This window comes from Labeo rohita, chromosome 3 (genome assembly GCF_022985175.1).
Source record: "Labeo rohita strain BAU-BD-2019 chromosome 3, IGBB_LRoh.1.0, whole genome shotgun sequence".
Lineage (NCBI taxonomy): Eukaryota > Metazoa > Chordata > Actinopteri > Cypriniformes > Cyprinidae > Labeo > Labeo rohita.
Genome location: NC_066871.1, coordinates 7,722,978 through 7,747,497, shown reverse-complemented (window position 1 = coordinate 7,747,497; position 24,520 = coordinate 7,722,978). Strand labels below are relative to the sequence as shown.

Genomic DNA, 24,520 nt, shown 5'->3' with positions numbered 1-24,520 from the left:
ATCCCGACGTGACTTTATTTCTCATAATTGCAACTTTATTTGTTACAGTGTGACTCAATATCTTGCAATTGTAATCTTGTTCTTGTAATTTTCAACTTCATATCTCACACTGTGACTTAAGATCTCACAATCTGACTATATATCGCGATGTGACTTTTTCTAATAATTGTAATTTAATATTTCACAGTGACAATATCATGCAAGTGTGACTTTACATATAGTAAGGTGACTATATTATAATTGTGACTTAATATCTCACAATTGGCTTTAATTTTCCGTATTTGCGACTTTCTCACAATGTGACAAATTTTTGTAATTGTGTCGTTACACAATTACAATATGAGTATATCGCAATGTGACTTTATTTCTCATAATTGTCAGTTCATATCCCTCAGTGACTTAATATCATGCAAGTGTGACTTTTTTATAAAGCAAGGTGACTTAATTATAACTGCGACTTAATATCTCACAATTGGTACCTTATTTCCCATAACTGAGACTTTATCTCACAATGTGACTGTTTTGCCTAATTGCGACGTTACGTCTCGTAATATGAGTATAGCACGATGTGATTTAATTTCTCATAATTGCAACTTTAGTTCTTACGGCGTGAGCTATCACACAATTGTAAGCTTGTTTCTTGTATTTTGCGACTTCATATCTTGCAATGTGACAAGATCTCAGTCTATCACCGTGACTTTATTTCTCATAATTGTAACTTCATATCTCACAGTGACAATATCAAGTGTGACAGTATATATAGCAAGGTGACTTTATTTTAATTGTGACAATATCTCACAAATCATTTTATTTCCCATAATTAAGACTTTATCTCACAATGTGATTATTTTTCATAATTGCGTTGTTACATCTCGCAATATGTGAATATCGCAATGTGACTTTATCTCTTGTAATTGTAACTTCATATCTCAGTGACAATATCATGCAAGTGTGACTTTATATATAGCAAGGTGGCTTTATCATAATTGCAACGTAATATATCACAATTGTGTGACTAATATATCCCATGATGTGACTAATGATGTTCTTAATTGCAACATCACATCCCACAATATGAGTATATCCCAAAGTGACTTTATTTCTCATAATTGCAACTTTTGTTTCTTTAAGTGTGATTTAATATCTCACAATTGTAACCTTGTTTTTTTGTAATTTGCGACTTTATATCTCGCAAATGTGACTTAAGATCTCACAATATGACTATCGCAATGTGACTGTTTCTCATAATTGTAACTTCACATTTCACAGTGACTTATCATGCAAGTGAAATGTTATAAACAGCAAGGCGACTTTATCATAATAGTGACTTCATATATTACAATTTTGTCTTTAAATCTCACGGTGCAACTTTACTATTATTTTACATTTTCTTACTTTTTTTTTTTTTTTTTAACTCTGAGGTGGAAACAGACTTCAATACTAAACATTTAAAATGGTTCAAAGGATAACAACAAAATCTATCTGTAAACCCAAAGAAATGCTGGTAACACTTTACATTAAGGCTCCATTTGTTAACATTAGTTTACATGAACTACAGTAACAATGAGAAATGCTTCTAAAGCATTAATCTTAATTTCAACATTTACTAATACATGATTAAAGTCCAAAGCTGTATCTGTCAATATAATGGACTTGAGCTAACATTGAACTAACAATAAACAGTTACTAAAGATTAATAAATACTGTAACAAGCGTATTTATCTGTGTTAGTTAATTCATTAACTAACGTTAACTATTGGGTCTTTATTGTAAAGTGTTACTGAAATGCTTTTTCACCACTGTGCATAGAAAATACGAATAACAAAAATCTAGCTTTATTTTTTTTTATTTTTGATTAGATACACATGATAGTATGACTAATGCCACAGAGAACGTTTAATGACATTCTAATTAAAGTTTACATCAGTTCATACACTGTATACTTATTTTGCATTTCCAAAATACATTGTCACAAATGCAGTAATATATAAGGAAGATTTGTTTCTACAATATATTCAACATTTCATTGTCCACTTGCAATCCAAAGAGTTGGAAAGTTATTAAAAATAAATAATAACAGACTTTTTTTTTTTACCAGGAGAATGTTAATGTTAAATGTTATTAAATTAAAGAATATCATTTTTTATTGATTAAACTAATTGTTTTTTTGAATATGGTGATTATTTTTCCAAATAAAAAATAAAGAATTTCTTTATTAACTGTTAAAACAACCACTGTTTTCTGACCAGTAAAGTGTGCTGTGTATCTTCAGCAGTACACAAGAAAAAAATGTAGTAAACAACCAATATTTGTAGCCTTTATATACCCAAATGTAAAGGCTCCAATCTCTTTAAATGAGTGCATAGGTAAGTCTCTGGTTCCTTGCTCAGGTGGTAACTGGGCTTTGAGCCTGTGATTGCCAAGAGCCATCCAGAATCTACGCATGGTGTCCCGAATCCAGATTGAACGAGCTAAGGAAACTAACATCCGCTGTTTCGTCGTGCATAAGCCAGGCCTCCAAGTGGATACTCCATCTCTGTGAAGGCCAACGCCCCCACGCTGATGGCCGAGGCACCCTTCTCCTTAAAGCCAGCTTTCTGGTAGAAGGGCACCAGGAACTCCTCGCAGACCAGCAGGGCCCGACGTAGACCGGGGAGACAGCGCAAGTACTGGAGATAGCGCCAAAGCAAGATGGAGCCTTTGCCCTGCTGTCGACAGTGGCGGTGCACAGACAACACGTGGATGTGTACCGTTGGAGAGTCTGGGACGTGTGTAGTCATGGCCTCCTGAATCAGATGGTCAAAAAAGGTCAGAATCTGAACTTACAGTGAAGTTCTTGATCTACATGATAACGGGTTTCATTAAAGAACTATGTTTCTCACCTGTTCTAGTTTCTCTTTGTCCCAGCCAGATCCAATGATGAAGGCCACCAGCTGGCCCTCTTCAAACCATCCCATCGAGAGCTCAGGACACTGGCCAAGGAAACTAAGCACCTCATCAAGGGTGAGTGGACATTCTCCAGAAACAGAGATAAACGCTGCAAAGGAAAAAAATACAGGGGTGAGTCAACCCTCTGTTACACCAATGCAAACAACAGATTATTATCAGGCGGATTATCAGGTTTATCACAATCCGATCAGCATCTTGACTAGACTCTTCTAGTTTTCTAGAACTTGGGAAGTTCTTAAAGGGATTATGGAGTGTTTTTTTCTTTTAACAGGTGTGAATTACCAACTGCTCTTGACCGAAATAATACAACACGTTATAAGCAAAAGCATTGGTGCCTATCCAGATGTGTTGCTGTGATTTTACAGTTTTCTATGGGGCATCAATTGTAAAATGAAGACTAGCCTAAATCAAAAAATTAATTTTGTATGACAATAATAACTTTCAATCAAATGTTTGGGGACGGAATCATCTTTTTTTTTTAAAAAAAAAAAATGCATTATGGCTTATTTTAAACAGCGAAATATTATTACAATTTAAAATAAGTGTTTTTTCCAGACTATGATATAAACTAAGGTTCAAAATGGGGTCTGTAAATAAAAAAAAAAATGTTTTTTTTTTGTATTCAAAATACAGTAAAAACAGTAAAAGTATGAAACAATTTGAAAATACGGTTTCTACTTTAATATATTTTAAAATGTAATTTATTCCTTTGAATTTTCAGCATCATTACTCATCTTCAGCATCACATGATCCTTCAGAAATCATTCTAATATGCTGATTTTCTGATCATTTATTATTAAACATTTATTATTATCAATATGAAAAAAAGTTGTGCTGCCTAATATTTTTGTGAAAACTGATGCAATTTTACGGGCCTTTCTGATGAGCAAAGTTCAAAATTACTAATATTATAAATGTACTGGATTTAATGCATCCTTACTGAATAAAAGTATTATTTTCTATCCAACAAAAACTGACCCCAAACTTTTGAAAGGTGGTGTACTTTAGTACATATTGCCAAAACAGTACAGAAAATACAATAAAAATAAAGTAGCTAGCTAAATAATTAATTATGCAAATAGATGGCGCCTCTGAAAAACGTCAACCTGTTGACCACAGGATTTCCTAGACAAATGCCTTCAGTGAAGGATCAAGTATGTAAGAGCTACTTAAATTACATTCAGCATATGCTCACATACTAAAACAAAATGAGTGTTTACCTAAAAACATTTTGGTCAATCTATTTGTGGTACCCTTAATAAAACCCCACCATGTGTGAGAAACATCTTACCTTCTCTCTCAATCTCAAACACGCTAATGGCGTCCTGTGGGGTGAGATTACGGAACTCGCTCGCAGGTAACGTGTGTCGACGCTGCCGCCGAGGACTGGCGACGCTTATCGGCGTCTTCAGGAAGAATGGCTTCAGGAAGGGTGAGCTGACGACCTGCGGTGCCATCATCTGACACGCGCACACTTCTGACTGCTGGAGGACAGTGCGGTCTGAAATACTAACGCAGCCTCTTGAGCTCTTGAGAGTTTTCTCTCACTTCACAGTTTTAGGACACTGCTGTCTTTCCCTGAGTGGATTTGTCCGGCTGCTCTCTTCTACGGTCTGATGTGTTTGAATCCTATCACGCTACTTCGTCACTGTCACCTCTACTTCTCTTTAACCCTCCCCCTCATCCCTTTCTTTGTCTCGGCCCGCCCCCATCTGCTAAAGTGCACCATCTTTGGAGGGATAGCGGTGTGCGCACGTGCCAGGTGAAGCTCCAGCAATTTCCTAAAAGTCTGTGGGCTAATAGCCTACTCACAGCGTAGCTCCTAACGCTTACCCAGAACCCAGAGACTCTTTGTACAGCCAAAGAAAGCTTTGTAGTGCTTACACCAACCCTAGTAGCTCTGTTACGTATTTGGTGTTACCAAATTCAGCAAGCTGGTGCTTAATAAGAGAATAATACACAAGAGATAAATACACCCACAGGGCCAATTAACAGAAGTGGTGTGTCACTCATGTTTATCAACAGTTTATCAAGGCATAATGCACATTACACTACAATTAAACTGCATTTATTTGATCAAACTGGCATGAATTATTAACTACATTAACTGGTATCAAAGCACAATTGTAAAACAAAGTGTGAGTAAAACTTTTTTTGCCTATTCAGATGTGTGTTGGTGTCTTTTAAAGTATTTGGGGCACTAACTGTAAAATTAATAGTTAAATAATTGTAAATATTTTTTCCAGACTAAATTAAAGGTCAAAACAGGGTCTGTAAGATTTTTTTAAATGCTCACCGCAGCTGTATTTATTTAAACAAAATATAGTTAAAACCACTGATCAGAAAATATATGAAATATTATTACAATTTGAATTTACAGTTTTCTACTTTATTATGTTTTAAAATGCAATTTATTCCAATGCAAATGCAATTTAATATCATTAAAAAAAAATAAAATAGATAAATAAAAAGTTGGCATGCATATCTTGTTAAAGGCTGCCTATTATTTTTGTGGAAAGTCACACGATTTTTTGACTTCTTTGAGTAGAAAGCTCAAAATTGCAACATTTATTTAAAATATGTTTTGTAATATTATACTTGTCTTTTCTGGATTTAATGCATCCTTGATGAATAAAAGCATATTTTCTATCAAAAAATAAATAAATAAAACAATAGAAATAAAATAAATAATACGGACTCCAAAATGGTGGCGTACTTTAGTATGTAATTTAATATGTAATCTTGTTAAAAACAGTCATGCTGCTTGATATTATTGTGGAAACTGATAAAATTGTTCGACTTCTCTGACGAATATTCTCGAAATATGAACTATTATTTTTTATCCAAAAAAATGTTAAATTAAATACTATTAAATTAAATTAATAGTATTTAAATATTAATAGTAAATTAAATACTATTTTAATACTAATTTACTCCTAAAATAAAAGTATATTTTCTATTTATAAAAAAACCAATAAAATTCAATTAAATACTGACCCCTAAAATAAAAGTATATTTTCTATTAAAAATAATAATAATAATAAAACAATACAAAAAAATAAATAAATTAATTAAAAAAAATCAATGAATTGAAATGAAATTTCAATTACATTTCATTCCAAAAAGGGTGGCATATTTTGTACATATCTTGTTAAAAAGAGTTGTGCTGCTTAATATTTTTGTATAAACTGATAAAATGTTTCAGATTTCTTTGATGAATCGAAAGTTTAACTTTTCTAATATTTTTCATGTCTTTTCTGGATTTAATGCATCCTTGATGAATAAAAGCATATTTTCCATCAAAAAATAAATAAATAAAACAATAGAAATAAAATAAATAATACTGACTCCAAAAAGATGGCGCACTTTAGTACATATCTTTTTAAAAACAGTCGTGCTGCTTAATATTATTGTGGAAACTGATAAAATTGTTCGACTTCTCTGATGAATATAAATTTCCAAATTACACCATTTATTTAAAATAGAAATCTTTTGTAACATTATACATGTCTTTTCTGGATTTAATCCATCCTTGATGAATAAAAGTATTATTTTCTTTATTTATTATTCACATTTTAACATGTCTTGTTAAAAAGAGCTGTGCTACTTAATATTTTTGTGGAAACCATGATACTTTTATTTCAGGATTCTTTGACAAATATGAAACATTTATATAAAACAGAAATCTTATAAATGTCTTGCCTGCAACTTTTAAGCTATTTAATACATTTTGATGATTAAAAGTATTAATATAATTAACAAAAAATTACTGACCCCAACCTTTTGAGCAGTAGTATATATATTTTGACATTTATAACATTAATATTTTTAATATATTATATATATATATATATATTTTAATATATATAATCACAAAGAAGGTTGGACATCTAATTTCCTTTACTAACCTGGTTTACATTTACCTAAATATCCGCTCAACTCACCACATAAAGTGTGAATCTCTGTATATACTGTAAAAAAATACTAGTTAATTTTGGATAATATATTTTCTAGCCAAATACTTTCAGTATTTTTGTGCAACCCAGCCCTTTGTTTAAACAACCCATCTAGAAAATTAGATTAACTCACTATGTGTTTTGTCCTTAAATATTAACACATGGTTTAAACATTTACACATTTTTGACACTGCCGCTCATTATTGTCCTATGACGTCTTCCTTTTCAAATCTACAGTTTAAGGAGCTTTCAGACTTCTCAGCGTTGTGCTTTAAGGTTTTAAAAATGACATCAGACAAACTAAATATATCTAGTCTACTGACTTACTGTTCAATAAGTGGCTGAAGCCTGATGAATCCAGTACTTCCCGATACTTCCCGAGTCAATGGGGGAAGCTCTGGGTTAATACTGGACCTCAGATGACATCATAGGAGGAGCCACTTCAATTTAAGATGACTTGACCTTCAGTGACCCCTAAGAGTAATTCCAATCATCATCTGAACTGCTGTTCAGTGTAGAATCTATATGAGCATCCTTATATTTCTCAAATCCTGTAATACAAGACACTTGATTATCCTAACATCTGACCATTTAAATCGTGTTACAGAAGTTGAGATTATGAGATAATAAATTGCTTACTGACCCGTGAAACATAGGCTAAACGCTATTAGGAGGCATTCAGTGTCAACACAAGCTGACTAAAACACTGTGGCATCATTATTCTGTTTGTTTGTTGTTTGAGTCATCATTGACTCACGACAGATTATTTCTGTGGCGATCCACTAACATGCTCAGACAATGACCATGGGGTCTGTGGTTTATTTCATGACTGAATAACGTACCTGCTGCTTTCCAGAACACCTGTGTCATTATGAGACTTTCAGTCAGCAGACGTTCACCGATGGACGCCATGATGTTTCTCGTGTCGAACCACACGTGTTTACAATTGTTGGGCAGTAGGGAGAAGTGCTGTTTTACAGTCGTCTCCTCTTCACACATAAAGCTCATTCGTCATCCAGGTTTCTATTTGGAGTTTCATTCCTTTTGTAGGTGTGACTCATGTGTTTTGTATTTAATTTAGCTGAGGCTCAAGCAGCTGACACTGTTCTCACGCCGCCACCTTCGTTTTCTCACGCAGCGCCACTGACCTGAGGTCTGTCTGTATGAGTTCTTGTTTTTTTTATAGCTATACGGTATAGTTACGCAATATCAAACGAGGAAGAAGAGTGTTGTTTCCCCCCCAGGATCGGCTGAGGGAATAATTCAACTCAATTCATTAAGCAACGACTTGCCGCCACCTACTGGCGGTGTATTTGTAATTACATGGCTGAAGATGTAATTAGTAGCTAGTAATTAATGTCTTTTTTCAGAGTAACTTATCTAACACTGCTATCCGCTCTTACTATAATACACAAACAGTATTATTGTTGTACAGTGTGACAAAAATAAGGTTAGATTGACGTGCACATGCCCAGTAGTCAGAGTTACCTTCCTTCTAGGACACTTTTCACAAGCCTGTGATGACGCGTTTCAACGGTCATCAATATCATAAATCCTTTAAAGTTTTTTACATTTTGATTTTTAAAAATATGTATGTACATTTATAACACTATACTTTGTATTATATCACCTTTTCCATCAAGTTACAAAAAAACTAAAATTGAAAGTCGTAAAAAAAAGTCGTTTTCTTTTGCTATTTGAGCAAATAAGAATGCAAAAAATGTATTTGTGGTACTCTCCCATTCACTGCTCTGGATTTTACCCAACTATGATGACTTCCGCTATGAGAAACCCGGAAATGTGAGAAAGGTCCATTCTTTAATGCAGAAGTAAGCCTATGGGCGAGACTTCCGGTTCATTAGCCGCTATTGAAATAACGTGAAGAATAACAACCTGCAGTAAACAGTAAACTGTTTGCACTACAAACCAGCGTGTTCATAATTAAAAATACATTAAAATAATATGGTAAGACACACTAATTAGCAATATTAAGCATCAAAATTAGCTGTTTTGTACAGCTAAAATGAGCTGGACTCAGATTAGACCGGACGTCAGAGCCATAAAATTTACAAATAGAAAAATTTACAACCCACTCTTAGGGCAAAAATAAGGTGGATAATGTTAGTGTCTTAAAATTCTAATTAAAAATGTATTTTAATTTAAAGAATTTGACATAAAAGATGACGCACAAATTGCAATAGTTTAGAAAAGCATTAAATTTTTTTTGTTGTTGTTCCCTTTCTAAACTAGCATTTAAACATTTTTTTTTAAAAAAAAGATTTTTTGTGAATCTGTAAAAAGTACTAAAGTTTTATAAAATAATTCTAGGAAAATACATTTTTAATCAAGTAAAGTGTTTCGAAGTGTACTGAAATGCATTTTAGTAGAAGTAGAGAAGTATATGCTGCTAGTGCAGTGTTTTAATAATAATTAAAGCTTCAAGTGTATTTTTCTAATTTACAGTATATCAGAAGTACATGCAAAAATAGCATATTAGACATCGTAAAATCACATTAAGCGCTGCTAAAATGCGTAAAAAAAAAACAAAAAAGCACTCAAACTTCTTACATTTAAGATATAACACTCAAAAATTGTTCCATAATAATAATACTAGGGATGAGCGAGTACAGCATTATCTGTATCTGTATCTGTATCTGTTAACCATATGAATTATCTGTATCTGTATCTGTACTCGGAGTGGGCGGGGCCTAACCCGGAAGTGGGTGGGATTTAACCTGGAAGTGGGTCATGTTGTATTGAAATGGGCGGGGCTTTAACCGGTATGCTATTTTAAGCATGCAATTGATATGGGTTGATCAGAAATTGTTATATTTATTGCTGATTAGAAAACTATTTACATGACAGCATCAGCATTGAGCTTCAGATCAGTGGTTTTGATCATGATAACAAACGAACTATATACAGAATAAGTTTTGCAACAATGAATACAACACATGCGGTTGCAATTATGAAGTAAAATGTAATGAACAAGAGTTTTCATTTCAACATAACTTTCTTTTTTTAACCTTGAGCAGTGTGGTTTTTTTATTTATTTATTTATTTATTTATGAAATACAGAAAGAAAGTGTCAGACACTATAAATTCTCCGACAGGCAGAGACGCGAGTCGCTTTTACCAAGCACCACGTCTGAACAAACCCCACGTTTACCAAAACTCTACTGGTTAAAAGTAAGTACTACAAACAAACCAAAGTAAAAAACAAAAGTGATGCTGAAGAAACCCTAAACGTTAACGGGAAAAAACCCGCAAACCTGAGTGACTGAGGGAGAGAACAGAGAGAGAGCGCGCTGTTCTCTTCTCTTCTCAGTGTTCTGTGTGTGTGTGTGAGCAGAGCGGGACACAGCAACACAATAAATCTGTATGTGTTAGTGATGCGCGGATGGCGGTTATATCCGCGGGCGCTGCGGACAATCCGCGGGTCGGGTGGGTCGGGTAATAAAAAATTGCATTCTGATTATTTGCGGGTGGTTCGCGGGTGGATGAGAAAAATCAATAATGACGCAAATATTAACTGTATTTTCTAACATATGTTTTAAATACTCGAGTTGGTTAATATGCAGTGGTGTGTATAACCCGCGTATACCCATTTCTTTATCAGTCGGCTCTGCGCACCCACTTCTAAATCCCCTCTGATGCGCATCATTCAGTAGTGTCCTGCATTAGCCAAAATCATGACAGGCCACCATTTGTAACTAAATCGTATGTGAATAAATGCAAATATTCGCTCAAAACACCCAGCAAAGACGGTAAGGACCCTAGCGCCGGCTTCCTTTGAAATATGTTTTATCTCTGCACCTGATGCGCCCGCGCCCGCGCCCGCTCCGTCCGCGCCAGCACCACATTTGCTGCCTGTTCATACGCGAGAGCATGTCAAGAGAGGCACGCCGAGTATTAAAATAAAAATTATTATTGATTACTAATTTGAATCAGTACATTATACCGAAAACAATACGTCACGTCCAGATATCAGTTAACGTTATTCTTTTTAGCGTGGATTTGGCTTAAAAGCACGAGTGATTAAGCTTATAAGTGTTCATCACATTCATCATATCATCATGCAAAACTAAGAATTAGAATAATTGTAAATGACGATCGGGTGCGGGTCGGGTGCGGTTATCTAAATCAGAGAAAAATACAGGTGCGGGTGGGTGGCGGGCGGATCATTTATTTGGAGCTGCGGATTCCGGTGACGTTTAAGCTCATCCGCGCATCTCTAGTATGTGTGTAGGGGAGGGGCCCTGTGACTAGCCTATCACAGAACGCAGACACAGTAAACTACCCAATGAGAATTTTTATTCAATCCGAGCACAGATATTGACTCGTATTACTCGTATGATACTCGTACTCGGCAAAAGTGCTTTATCCGTGCCGGATACTCGTTTCAGCCGAGTATCCGGCTCAACTCTAAATAATACATTAGGTACACACTAATGTATGAAATATTACCTCTTAATGCTTTCTTAAGTATATGCTTTAAATGCACTTCTCACAAGTGAGGAACAAGAAGGCACAGTGGAATATTTAATTGAAATGGCACATTATTTGAGGAAATAAATAATATGCATATTCCAGAGCAGTGATAAATCTTACATAAATATTATCATGCAGAGCTGTAAGCAATTAATTCAACACCATCAATAATCAGAATCTTTTTTTTACATTTGATTAAAATACATGTACAGAGCAGCTTATTCAGTATTAACAGATGATATAACAAAAATCATGTTAAGTATTACAGCATTACAAAAGTTGGATAAGCAATACATTTCGACCTACACAGTCAATTTAAAATGACATTACAAACAAGAACATCAGTCTCTCTTCTAATGCATAAATGCAGTCGAGGCTAAAGGTTACAGCCGATGAACACAAGAACAGCACAGCTATGAGCAAAAGCTGTAGCAACACTTGCTTTGTTCTTTAAAGGCACATGAACCTCTTTGCATAATGCTACAAGACACTGCATATCTGCATGTTTGAGGAGAACAATGAGATTTCATGCTTCTCGTGACTTCTTTCCTTTCTTAGAAATACAAGGTCCAGCTGTGAAGAAATACAACCAACCTATCAAATATTCACAAAGTTGCCACTCTAAAATGATTCAATAACAGAAAGGAATGCCTTCACATGTTGAAGTATTTTAAGGTTATATAACAATATTCATAAGCAAATAAAGAGGTAAAGAGAGTCCACCATGGCTTTTTTAGTCCTTTAAGAGCATAAATAGCTGAACAAGCAAGCACATTTAAAGCACTGTTAGACCACACAATATTTGGTCATTAAACTGACAAGAAGTCCACCATTTCCAACAGTATATCATCACTATAAATATTACATTTGAAATCATGAATATATATATTCAGGAGTGCATTTCTGACTGCTCGTTTTAAGTCAGCACACAAAAAAATAAGTTCAGGACATTTAAGCACTTACTAAAAACATTTCAAATGCACAGTTACAATTATATTTCTATATTATGCACTCATTAGTTTAACACATGATCATTTGTTAACGTACCACGTTTATGTTTACTCGTACAGATATCCTGAAATGAGTTTTTATTTAAATGTGCTTTGTCTATTAATCCTAACAAGCTGTTTTATATTTATTCGAGTTATAATCAAGTCCCGGATCGATGCATTACATAACCAAGCACTGAAATTACCTGCTTCACCCTCAACTACACTCTTAAAAATAAAGGTTTCAAAAGTTGGATTTCACAAGTGAGGAAGTTCCTCAAAGCAAACAGTTCATAAAACAATCGATTTTTCTTCATGAAAGAACATCTGAATCATCTAGAGAACCTTTTTTCCACTATGAAGAAGTTTTTGTGCAATGGTAAGGTTCCTTGGATGTTAAAAGTTCTTCATGCCAATTAAAACTTTAATTTTAAGAGTGTATCCACAAATCAGCAGGAATTTCACCTGCAACAGTTATCTACCAAAAATTATCATCTATTTATCATCATTCTAACCCTGTATATTTTTTCCATGAAAGGATGGATAGTGAAGCTCTAAAAGTAGATCATGAAGGCATTTTTTAATTTAGGGGGAAACATTATTAGATGGATTTCATATGGCTTCTGAGAACTTGATTATTTGATATGTAGTATGGACTAATCATTTTATTTTATTGTTTTTTTTATTTACTTTAAAATCAGCTTCCACTTTCATGGAATGTAACAGACATTCTGCACAACTTCTTTAGTTATTCATCGAAGAAAGATGATAATGCAGAGTTGGAATAACATAACGATGATCATTTTGGGTGATTTAAAGGGTTAATTCACCCAAAAATTCTGTAATGTCGTTCCAAACCTGTAAGAGCTTCGTTCATCTTCTGAACACAAATTAAGATATTTTTGATGAAATCCGAGAGCTTTCTGACCCTGCATAGACAGCAATACAACCGACACATTTAACTTGGACCAGAAAGGTAGGAAGGACCTCAATAAAATGCTCACAACTGACAAGAGAAGAAATTGTTAAATAAAGTCTTTTTTCAAAAAGTATTTTCATAGCTTCATAAAATTACAGTAAACCACTGATGTCAAATGGACTACTTTAACAATGTCCTTATTACCTTTCTGGGCCTTGAATGTGTCAGTTGCGTTGCTGTCGATGCAGGGTCAAAAAGCTCTCCGATTTCATTAAAAATATCTTAATGTGTGTTCTGAAGACAAACAAAGTTCTTACGGGTTTGAAACAACGTGGGGGCAATTATTAATGACAGAATCATTTTTGGGTGAACTAACCCTTTAAGTAAGCAACTCGATAAAATACAGCCCTAAAAACCAAGCACAAGAAATACAACAAACCACCAGAACAAGCTCATCAGCCTCAGCCAGTTGTGTTTGAAAACAAAAGGCCTGAGTCAAAAAAGAGTCAATCATATTCCAAGTGGGATACTGAAATGGGAGTGCATTGAAGTCCCACATTGGGCTGTACAAAGAAGGAGATGGGCAGGGTTAATCCAGTTCATCATCGTCCATGTGCAAATGGCTTGAGGGACCCAGAAGCGGCTGGCTGGAGCAGCAGGTACTCTGAGTGTTCAGACTTTCAGTTGAACCAGACAATCCTACAGAAATGACAAATACTGCAGTTAAAAATCTAGTCTACACAAAATAACCCATGGCATATTTTACACACAGGCACATTAACACGTCAAAGCAATAATTTATGGATTGATTAAACCAGTACAACTGGAAACTGAAGAACTTTCTGAAGAACTTTTTGTGCCGTATCCACCTCTTTCTTCCCGTAAGAGTGGGTGCGGCCATTTATAAAAATGTATGGGTGCGACTTCCGGTCTCATCTGCGCCCAGCTATTTTTAGCTGTACAAAACAGCTTGTTTTGCTGCTTGATATTGCCAACTGGTGTGTCTTACCATGTTATTTTAATGTATTGTCTTTATTATGAACACACTGGTTTGAAGTGCAAACAGTTTTACTGTTTACTACACATTGTTATGCTTCTCATTATTTCCCTATAGCGCATAATGAACCGGAAGTCTCACCCATAGGCTTACTTCCGCATTGAGGAAAAAGGTGGATGGGTTTGCATAGCACTGAGAACAAGAACATGGAGGAACAGCCGACAGAAAGACACAGAAGCCTACATACCCATTACTCTTCCATACCAATAGAGCAGGAATCAGGACCTAGAGCTGCCCAGAGCAAGGCCACGAGAGAAGGCAGGATGGCAGAGAAAGGAAGTCAAGGAATAAATGGCACACAGGTTAGATAAGCTGAATGACCGAGAGCTGGAAACACAGCGTTTGTCAATTTGCAAGAGAGTAAGAACGAACACTTCACTGCAAAAAATGCTTTTCTTACTTAGATTTTTTTGTCTTGTTTCCAGCCAAAATATCTAAAAATTCTTAAATCAAGAAGGATTTTCTAGACAAGCAAAAACTGTCTTGTTTTCAGAAAAAAAAACATCAAAAATGCAAAATAAGCAAAATAATCTTATTTCAAGCAGAAAACAAGATTATTTTGCTTGTTTTTAAGCAAAAACTCACTTAATTTTGACTTGTTTTCTGAAAACAAGACAATAATTTTTGCTTGTCTAGAAAATCCTTCTTGATTTTAGAATTTTTAGATATTTTGGCTGGAAACAAGACAAAAAAAATCAAAGTAAGAAAAGCGTTTTTTGCAGTGTTCAGTTTGAAGAATGCACACACGCTCAAGACAATATGTCTCTGCAAAGGACACACTCAAAACATGCAAAATGGGCTCTCGTGTCCGGATGTGCGCTTACCAGGGAGGGACAGGTCCCCAGGTGTGTCACTTTCAGTTTTGGTGAAGCTGCTGTGCTCACTGCTGCAGTCATTCATCACCTCTTCCTCCAAATTCAGTCGATCCTCTGTTTAGATTCACAAACAACAGAAACAAAATCTGTAATTGCACAATCGATTGTTCTTTAAGGTAAAATGTGATATTAATGCATACAGGACACTAGCAGCTTCTAGATTCTTAATGAGTATCTTACGTTCTCCACTTGTTTTTAAAATATTTGTAATATAGCATTTGTTTTATTGTCCTATTTCCAGTCAGATTTTAAAGGGGTCATGACGTGAGAAATCAAATTTGCCTTGATCTTTCGGCTTTAAGAGGTCTTTGTAAAATTTAAAAATCCTGCAAGTTTTATAGTTTAAAATGTCCTCCTCACTATAAACAAAGCATTTATTTAATTTTAGCTTTAATTTAAGCTGATTTATTTAAGCGCCAAAAATGGCTTGTTTGGATCTGAGGTAAAAAAAAAAAATAAAAAATTCCTACGTCGCTGCAGAAGTACCAACCCAGTGTTTACAAAGTGAACATGCAAAGAACATCAAACACCCTTTTCAAAAAAAAGGTAAAACAGCGATGTAGGATGATTTTGAAGTTGGAGACAATTAGACAGAAGTTTTAGACCCTAACTGTCTTGAACTGGAATACACCGAGTTTACGCAGAGCTAGACAAGAAGAGCATTTGAGGTTGAGAAGTATATAAATTGTAATTTTTTTTTTTTTTTTTTAAGAAAATAACTGATTGTCTCACTAGATAAGACCCTTCTTTCTCGGCTGGGATCGTTTAGAACCCTTTGAAGCTGCATTTAAACTGCATTTTGGAAGTTCAAACTCATGGGCACCACAGAAGTCCATTATACTCTCTTAAAAATAAAGGTGCTTCACAATGCCATAGAAGAACCTTTTTTGTTTTTTCTTTTTTTACTATTTGAAGAACCTTTCTGTTTCACAAAATGTTCTTGGTGGCAAAAGAAGGTTCTATAGAGAGAAATCCTGAAATGTTTTACTCAAAAAGCATAATTTCTTTAAGACTGAAGAAAGAAAGACAAACATCTCGGATGACAAGGGGGTGAGTAAATTATCTGTAAATTTTTGTTCTGGAAACGAACTTTCCTTTAAAACAGGTCATTTTAGAAAGAGAGTCACAATGATATTTAACTGCTTTTTTGTGCAAAAAAACTTTAACATTATATGTGAACCTCAAGGAACATATTAAAATAAAACAATCCATGTCATGACCTCTTTAATAACAGTGGAGTCACTCACCATCTTCAGGAGACAGTGAATCAGGGGCGTCCTCCCCAGCCGTTCCCTGAAAACACAAAAACGGTGAATAATGTAAAAAACACAGGCTGTGTGTAAGAAATATGGGCTGCACTGCTGACCTCTGTGGGGGCGGGACTGCTGGAAAGCAGCATGTGAGCTTGTGCATCAGACATCTCAGACAGTTTTTCTTCATCCTCCTCCTGAATGGGTGATGATGGAGAACGTAGAGTGCTGCAAACACACAGACTGTCAGGACCAGGGATGATGCACTAATTAAGTCTACTAGTATAAACACTATTCAATATTTGTTGCCTTATTGTAGGAAACATCTAAAATATCTTTTATATTTTTTTATCATTACAACTAAATGCACTAGGTGGCGCTGTGGACATGTGACACTGGTTTATTGAGCGGTGGGGAAGTGTTTAGATTCTAATCTGTAAAATCTTTTTAGTGCCATGCGTCCCACAGGATGGGGATCTGCTTTTATGGAAAGAGAACAGAGGTGACAGAAGCGCATCTGCATCTCTGCAACCTTTATGCCATAAGGGTACATTTCTTCCAAAGCAGACCCTGTGATCACCAGGATAGAACTTTCACCATTTTTTTTTTTATTATGAATATGTGAAAGAACAAGAATGCAATCACTTTTATATAGACACTACATCGCCCTAATTACAGGCATCTACTTCTCCTATCTATTTTTCTTTTTATCTTGATGTGTTTATTAATATATAGACATTTATTTCATTAATTTAATCAATCTTATTGGGTTAGAGCTCTCAACAAAATAATTTGAAATTTCCACTTCTTGTTAAAACAGGAAGACAGATTTTGAGTCACCCCATGCATGCTTCCTGAGATACTGAGCGCATTTTTCTTATTGCTAAAATGTCAACAGGACGCACTGAAAAGGGCGAGCAGAGTCATTACTCTGATTTGTGGAAAGAAGAAGTGTGTGACCTCTTGCTGAGACACATAGACTGTTTAATGCAGGAAGTTCAGTTCCTGACTGGCCATTATCCAGCTATTATTACACAGTCACGAGAACGCAAAGGTCTCACTTGAGAGCAAAAGCATTACTTGATTATTGAAAGTAATGTTACAAAGTCAGTTTGACAAGTGTTATTTTTAATCCTGTGTTAACACTTCCTGTTTCCTAGTACAACATATGTGCAGGATGAGTTCAAGGGAAAAGAGAAACTTGTTCACATGATTTTTTTAAAGATATACTTCCACACAGTCAGAAATTTTAAAAAGATTTCTATTTAAAATAAAGTCTGTTCTTTTGATCAAAGGAACCTGAAAAAAATTTATTACGGTTTCCACAAAAATATAAATCAGGACAACTGTTTTCAGCATTGATAATAAATGCTTCCTGAGGAGCAAGTCAAAGATTCCTGAAGGATCATGTGACGACTCTGAAGACTGGAGTAACAAAGCTGAAAATTCAGCTTTGCTTTGCTGGAATAAATTCTATTTTAAAATTTATTCAAATATAACTCTGTTATTTTAAACTGCAATAATATTTCACAATATTACTGTTTTTACTGTATTTTTTGATCAAATAAAAGCAGCCTCGGTGAGCATAAGAGACTTTTTTCAAAAGTGTTCAAAAACTCTTACCGACCCCAAACTTTTGAATGGTAGTGCACATATCTACACAATGTTGTTAGGCCCAATTGCTTTTTTGCTTCAGCATCCAAAAAACAAACAAACAAAAAAAAACATGCAGTGGGTCAGGTTTACCTGTCTGGTGACTTGCTGACTTTGCTCTTCTGTCCGCCACTGTCTCCAGAGTGGTCAGGTGAGCTGAGCTGCCTGCTCTCTCCACTCAGGCTCCCAGAGAAGTTGATCTCGTCATACAGAGGTGCCGATGGAAGGCCGGGCGACACGGCATCAAGACCATTCAAAGCCTCCAGCAACGAGATGGGCTCAAAGCCAGGGGGAACTGAGTCTGAGCTCTGAGGAAAGGGACATAACAATGAGAATCAGAGTGCAATGCCATTTGTCTTGTATAGCGAAAACACGGATAGATATGCGTCATACTGAGTGCTCATCATGATCCATGCTCTGAGCCAGCACTGGGCTGAAGGAAACGGGAGAAAGCGCTCCAGGCTTTTTCTTACAGCTCGAATCTGAAGAAGAGCTCGAAACGCTGGAGACAGACAAAAAAAAGGCACTTCAAAATTTGTTCACAGGCTATATGTTACTCAAACGATACACAACTGTGAGAACATTAAACTGATAGTTCACCCAAAAATAAAACAAATATGGCCTAATTTACTTCTCACGCATATCAGGTTTCAAACCTGTAGGAGTTGCTTTCTTCTGTATAATACAAAAGAATATATTTTGAAGAATGTGGGTAACAAAACAGTTTCAGTTCCCATTGACTTCCATTCTATAGTCAAAAAAATATAGTGGAGGTCAATAGGAACTAAAACTACCTTGTTATCAGCATTCTTCAAAATCTTCTTTTGTGTTCCACAGAAGTGAATGATGACCAGAATTTGTACAGATACTGTAAAATGAACTTCCAGGACTTTTTGATTTTATGTTTTCTACTATTTCATAAAAAAAGAAGTCAGGAAAAATTTGCAAACCTGCTCCAAAGTCCCGAACTGAATTAAATGATTTGCGTTCATCATTTCAGGTCAGGATCTGAAGATTTGAAGTGCCGATCTAAATCAAATGATTTGTTATTTGGAGTCCCGATCTAAATCAAATGCTTCGTGATTTGAAGTCTCAGTCTAAATCAAATTATTCACGATGTGAAGTCCTGATATAAATTAAACTATTTGTAATATGCAAAGTTCCGATCTAACTCAAATCATTCATGAACTCGCTTCGAAGTACTGATCTAACTCAAATGAATCGCGATCCACTCTCCAACGTCCTGATCTGAATAATGATTCGCAAACTATCATTTCCAGTCACGACTCGGAGCGTGAATCGCAACTCATTCAATTCACAAAATGATTCACAAACCCGCTCCAAAGTCCTGATCTAAATCAAAAGATTCACAATTTGAAGTCCCGATCTAAATCAAATGATTTGTGATTCGAAGTCCCAATCTAAAGCAAATTATTCGCGTTACACTAAGATCCGATCCAAATCAAATGATTCGCAATCCGATTGGAGCACTTTGAAAGTCAACCATTTCGTGACAAAACAGTTTAACTGATTCAGAGTTTCAAAAAGCTCAGTTTTACCAATCACTATATGTGCTTTAAGAAAAAAAAAGACAAACGATGTTGACATTAAAAAATGAATGGCTCTTTTAACTTGATCTGGTTTTTGTAAGTGAATCACTTGAAATGAATAATCAAAATGATTCACTCAATTGATTCAGTTCATCTGTGCCTCTTTTCACATCTTTAGCCATGTTTACACAGCATTGTCAGTACTACTACTGCCTTAGTTTTATGACATAAACTGAAAGAAGCAAAAATGTGTTTTGAATTGTTGAATTTTGCATGAAAAGACATGCTTACTGAAAAAATTAAACACTTATTTCATACATGCATTGTCGTTCAATAATTCAAGCACTTTTCAAGTACCTCTTCAAGAATATTGCTATTTTCAAGGGTTTTCCGGGCCTTATATTTCAAAAAGTCAAATTCAAGTACTTCAAGCACTTTGAGCACCTTGTACAAACTGGATGACAGAATTAGGACTATCTCTTCAACTGCAGTTACATACGTAGTCGGCAGATCGGGCAGTTGTTGGCCTGGTAGCGTAGAGTATCAGCGCAGGAGTTACACAGGCACAAGTGCCTACAGGGCAAAATCAGAGTGTCCCGCAGATCTGACAGACACACCACACACTCGTTGCTGTTGTCGCTGTTCTCATCATCAGATGGCTGGGGTGAAAAATAACAATGATATTTTCTATTATTATTAATACAGAGACCTATATAATACATTAAAAAAATGTAATGAACAACAATAACCATATTTTTCACCTTTGTCTCTTGATTGTTCTTGTTCTCAATTCCATAAATCTCCTGTAACAAGTAACTGACACGGTCCACCTGTGGTGTAAAAGAAAATATTTAGGGGAAAAAATATCTCTACTTAGTACTTACTTTAGAACAATGTTACAAACAGGACAGTATGGAAATCATTAAGACTCACTATTTGTTTCTGCTTCAAAGGTTTGACAGAGAAACTGCCATCAACATGCTGTAAACGTAAAAAAAAAACAAAAAAAAAAAACATGATAAACACACAATCGCTACAAATAAGCATTTCAGAAACTGTGCATATGACATCAAATTCAACTCACTCTTTCAAATGCTGCCAGCAGTACATGTGCATGTCCCAAACAATCTGAAACAAATGATTACAATTAAACAAACACACTGATGGTTCTCTTTTGCAAAATTTGGGAAACACTGTGCTCTATAGACACGATAAAATGTTGAGCAATAAATCACATCCGTTCCAAGTAACATCAAGCATCAGCAGCATAGTGTGTCAAAAGATTTACTGACATTTCTGAGATGACAAAGTGTTAGAGCAACTCTTTTAATCTTTTAAACTACTTTACTGTATTGAAGTCCTGACAACATACCATCTCCTTCATCAACAACAGCCTGAATCACCATGGGGAAAACACCTCTGTCTAAATCAAAGTTGAGCTATAAAAAGAAGAAAAAAGAAGAAGAAACGCATAAGCGAAGTCAAATAATTTACATTTTCCAACGCTGGGTCATTTTCATTTTATTAGATTTGCTTGATCTTGCGCTTCATTGTGTGCAAACTAATAATCCAGGTCAAATCAATATTTTAGAAGCCAGTATGGATTTGACCATCAAAGGAGAGTGACAGCACTGAACTAGACTGAAGATACTTACATCTTCTTCCTTCCATTCAGAGAAATCAATCTTGAAGGATGGCAGGGTAAACTGCTGGCTAACCCCTCTTTTGTAATATACGGTTTCAGATACCAGTGCAGGAGTTTTTGGGCTGTATCTTAAGAAGACAAATACAACATGTTCACAATAACATCATTCAGGTAGTTCAGATGACAATTATTACATGAACAGAAATATTTCATGTTTAAATGTTTTTTCCTCTGTCTCAGTAGGCTCCAGTGTCTGATTGTGATTACTAAGCTTTTGCATACATAGCTTTAAAAATGAAACTCTGAAGTAAAACAAGAACAATTGCACAAAGGGGTTACTCAAAAGACTGTTATGCAATCTCTTTCTAAACTGCTATTCTTACACTACAAACCAGTTGCTAAAAGACCCTGAGTATCTCTGTGTTCGCAAATGATTGTTTGTTTTAGATCCCCACCATTATATAACAGACAATTACTTAAAATAACATGATATGAACTTTAATAATACATAATTACTTTAACACTGATAACACATTGTAATGGCATCAATAAATGGATGTGATACTCTTCACTGAATATAACAGCACTGATTTAACATAGACAATGGGGTCACATTTGATTAGTCATTTTCTAACTGCTTGATACAGATTATATTGTAAACAGTTCATCAATGCTTACGTCTTTTGCTTGCATTTTTTTTTAGTTTTTGACGTTGTAATGTTTACTTAAAACATCATAAATGGACCTTCTAGTAAAAAAGGGCTTCTTTAATCATTTAGTGACCTTAAATCTACCCTTGCAAGCTCACGTTCATCTGTAACGGCCACATCTTAAGAAGTTACATAAATAAATAATAAGTTAGACTCAAACTTACATGACAATATGGGGAAAAAAAAGATCGTTGCTACTTGTTTTATAGCAACATAACTGTTCAAGCAAAATTAAATGTGTAACTGTCCTTACATTGCCATCCCATTGGAGAACTCCTCAAAAGCCTGGCAATAGATAGTGATGGCCACTCGTGCATCAGAGTCAAAGGTGAACTCCACTCCATATAAGGCCCTTGGTTTTGCTCCTTCATCAGTAGGTGTATCAGCATCATCTTTATACCTATAATCACACAAATTGACACTGAAAATGTAAATTACTTATAACCAAATACCAGTCAAAAGTTTTTGAACAGTAAGATTTTTAATGCTTTTCTAAAGAAGTCTCTTCTGCTCACCAAACCTGCATTTATTTGATCCAAAATACAGCAATACAGCAAAAGCAGTAATATTGTGAAACATCTGTAATATTGTGAAACATATTAAATTAGTTCCTATTTTAATATACTTTAAAATATTAATATAATTTATTAATGTAATTTATTTAATTTATGTAAGTTTTGCACTTTCTTTTCATCTAAAAAAAATCCTGAAAAAAAATTCTACTCTGTTTTCAACATAATTATAAATGTTTTTTGAGCCGAAAATCAGAATTTTAAAATGATTTCTGAAGGATCATGTAACAGTAATGATTCTAAAAATTCAGCTTTTAAATCACAGAAATAAAATTACATTTTAAAATATATTCAAATAAAAAAACAGTTATTTTAAATAGCAAAAATACTTCAAAATGTCACTATTTTTGCTGTACTTTGGAATTCTTAAAAAAAAAAAACACACATTATAAATCTCACTGTTCAAAAACTTTTGACTGGTAGTGTACATGCAACACCAACTGAGTTCATTTGTTCTCAGGATTTGAATTATTAGATTTCATATAGTAATCCTGAATCAGTACCTGACCAATCGTAATGAATCTTTCCTGATGTTGACAAGACTTCTCAATGTCTTTACCGGCTCATGGGGTGCTGGAGTAACATAGGGAAACTGTGGCAGGTACCAACAAAAAAAATAAAAAAACGAACAAATTTTTATTTATCAGATGCTTTTATCTAAAGCCAACACAGGAGTTTAATAAAAGGAGACAACAGCTGTCGAAGGACTATAAAACCAAGCCTCAAAGCTGACAATACAATCATAAAACACTGAAAATGCACATGTACCTGCACTGGGCGGTTACCAAGAAAGTTAAGATCCATGTTCTCCCCAAAAAGGTAACCCTCTGGATGAGGAGTGTCAAACTTCTCTCCTCCCATGAAAAAATGGCTGGCAAAATAGTTTCCTTGGGGAAAGAAAATAGTAATTATCCAATCTGACACCTCTAATTAAATGCATTAGCAGAACAACAACATCAGTGGCCCTTTGTCATTTTGGCATCGTTTGCACTGGTATCAAAACTTGTCAGTACTGATCCTGTCTCATATCGGCTTGTTGACAGTAATGGCTAACTTATTAGATTAATGTTTAAAACGAGAGCCTATCTGAGCTCAAAATATCAATCTATTAGAATTTACAAGAGCACATAAACATCTTCTTATATCACAACAGTCAGTCTTACCTGATTTTGGAGGATATCTGTATGCAGAATTGGCCTGGATGTCGATGTCCTCAACACCAGCGATTCTTCGACTCAGAATTGAACCCATTTCTCCAACACAGTCCGATCAGAACAAACTAGCGGTTATTAAATGTCAACAACAACAGCAAGACAGCTGGTTAAGTCAGCTAACTAGCTAACCTTAGCCGCGTAATAACAGCAACTGCTCCGAAACGGAAAAAGTGTTCAAATTAACATGACATGTCTTTGAGCCACATTTCTCCTCTTCTGAATCGGATCAGATGTGAGTCGTACAGTCGTATTTTGTGATGTTCAGTTCAGTCAGCTTAACACTGGCTAACTGACTAGCAAGCCAGCACCTAGCTAGTTAGTTCGCCTGTCACGAACTGGTACTCAGTAAAACAAGAGGCGAACAGGCACATAAACACGCAAAATTAAAGTATAAAAGGCAAGAGAAAAGACCTGTAGATAATTCTGTCCTTGGTGTTTTCTCTATATTATAACAGCCGAGTTGTTCGTGAAAACACAACACAAGGAAATCGCTGTTGCGAAGCGACCCCGAGAGGGTTGTAGCTTATCGCGACGTGATTGGCTGAGCTCGTCACAAGCAGCGTGAGCTCGTCCAATCAAAAGAGCACAAGCTTCGGCTGAGCTGACCATGAGAAGTCTGTTTTCATCTAGTCAAGAGAACACAAGGTTCATTTGTCACCTCACTGAAACGGACGATAGCATATTTTTGGC

At 35.2% G+C, this 24,520-nt stretch overlaps 2 protein-coding genes across 3 annotated transcripts; both read right to left on the bottom strand.

Annotated features, from left to right (window-relative positions):
* Nucleotides 1-1,842: 1,842 nt before the first annotated feature.
* aanat2 (arylalkylamine N-acetyltransferase 2) lies at nucleotides 1,843-7,755 on the bottom strand. 2 transcript variants are annotated; one of them, XM_051105661.1, is made up of 4 exons: nucleotides 7,748-7,755; nucleotides 4,241-4,433; nucleotides 2,883-3,037; nucleotides 1,843-2,786 (listed from the first exon to the last, which is right to left on the bottom strand). In XM_051105661.1, the coding sequence occupies exons 2-4, from the start codon at nucleotides 4,407-4,409 to the stop codon at nucleotides 2,481-2,483; spliced, it is 630 nt and encodes a 209-aa protein (XP_050961618.1). In that variant the 5' UTR covers nucleotides 4,410-4,433; nucleotides 7,748-7,755; the 3' UTR covers nucleotides 1,843-2,480. The 2 variants fall into 2 exon arrangements, with proteins under 2 accessions (XP_050961618.1, XP_050961617.1); XM_051105660.1 differs by lacking the exon at nucleotides 7,748-7,755 and adding an exon at nucleotides 7,233-7,708.
* Nucleotides 7,756-11,434: 3,679 nt separating this feature from the next.
* Nucleotides 11,435-24,374, bottom strand: mgrn1b (mahogunin, ring finger 1b). Its single transcript, XM_051105892.1, is given in 17 exon segments — nucleotides 11,435-14,003; nucleotides 15,186-15,290; nucleotides 16,484-16,529; nucleotides 16,603-16,714; nucleotides 18,233-18,447; nucleotides 18,533-18,609; nucleotides 18,612-18,641; nucleotides 20,189-20,348; nucleotides 20,451-20,519; nucleotides 20,623-20,670; nucleotides 20,774-20,817; nucleotides 21,062-21,128; nucleotides 21,345-21,462; nucleotides 22,298-22,444; nucleotides 23,120-23,208; nucleotides 23,385-23,503; nucleotides 23,780-24,374. Coding segments are annotated over 17 exon segments (1,644 nt in total). The 5' UTR covers nucleotides 23,868-24,374; the 3' UTR covers nucleotides 11,435-13,893.
* Nucleotides 24,375-24,520: the final 146 nt, after the last annotated feature.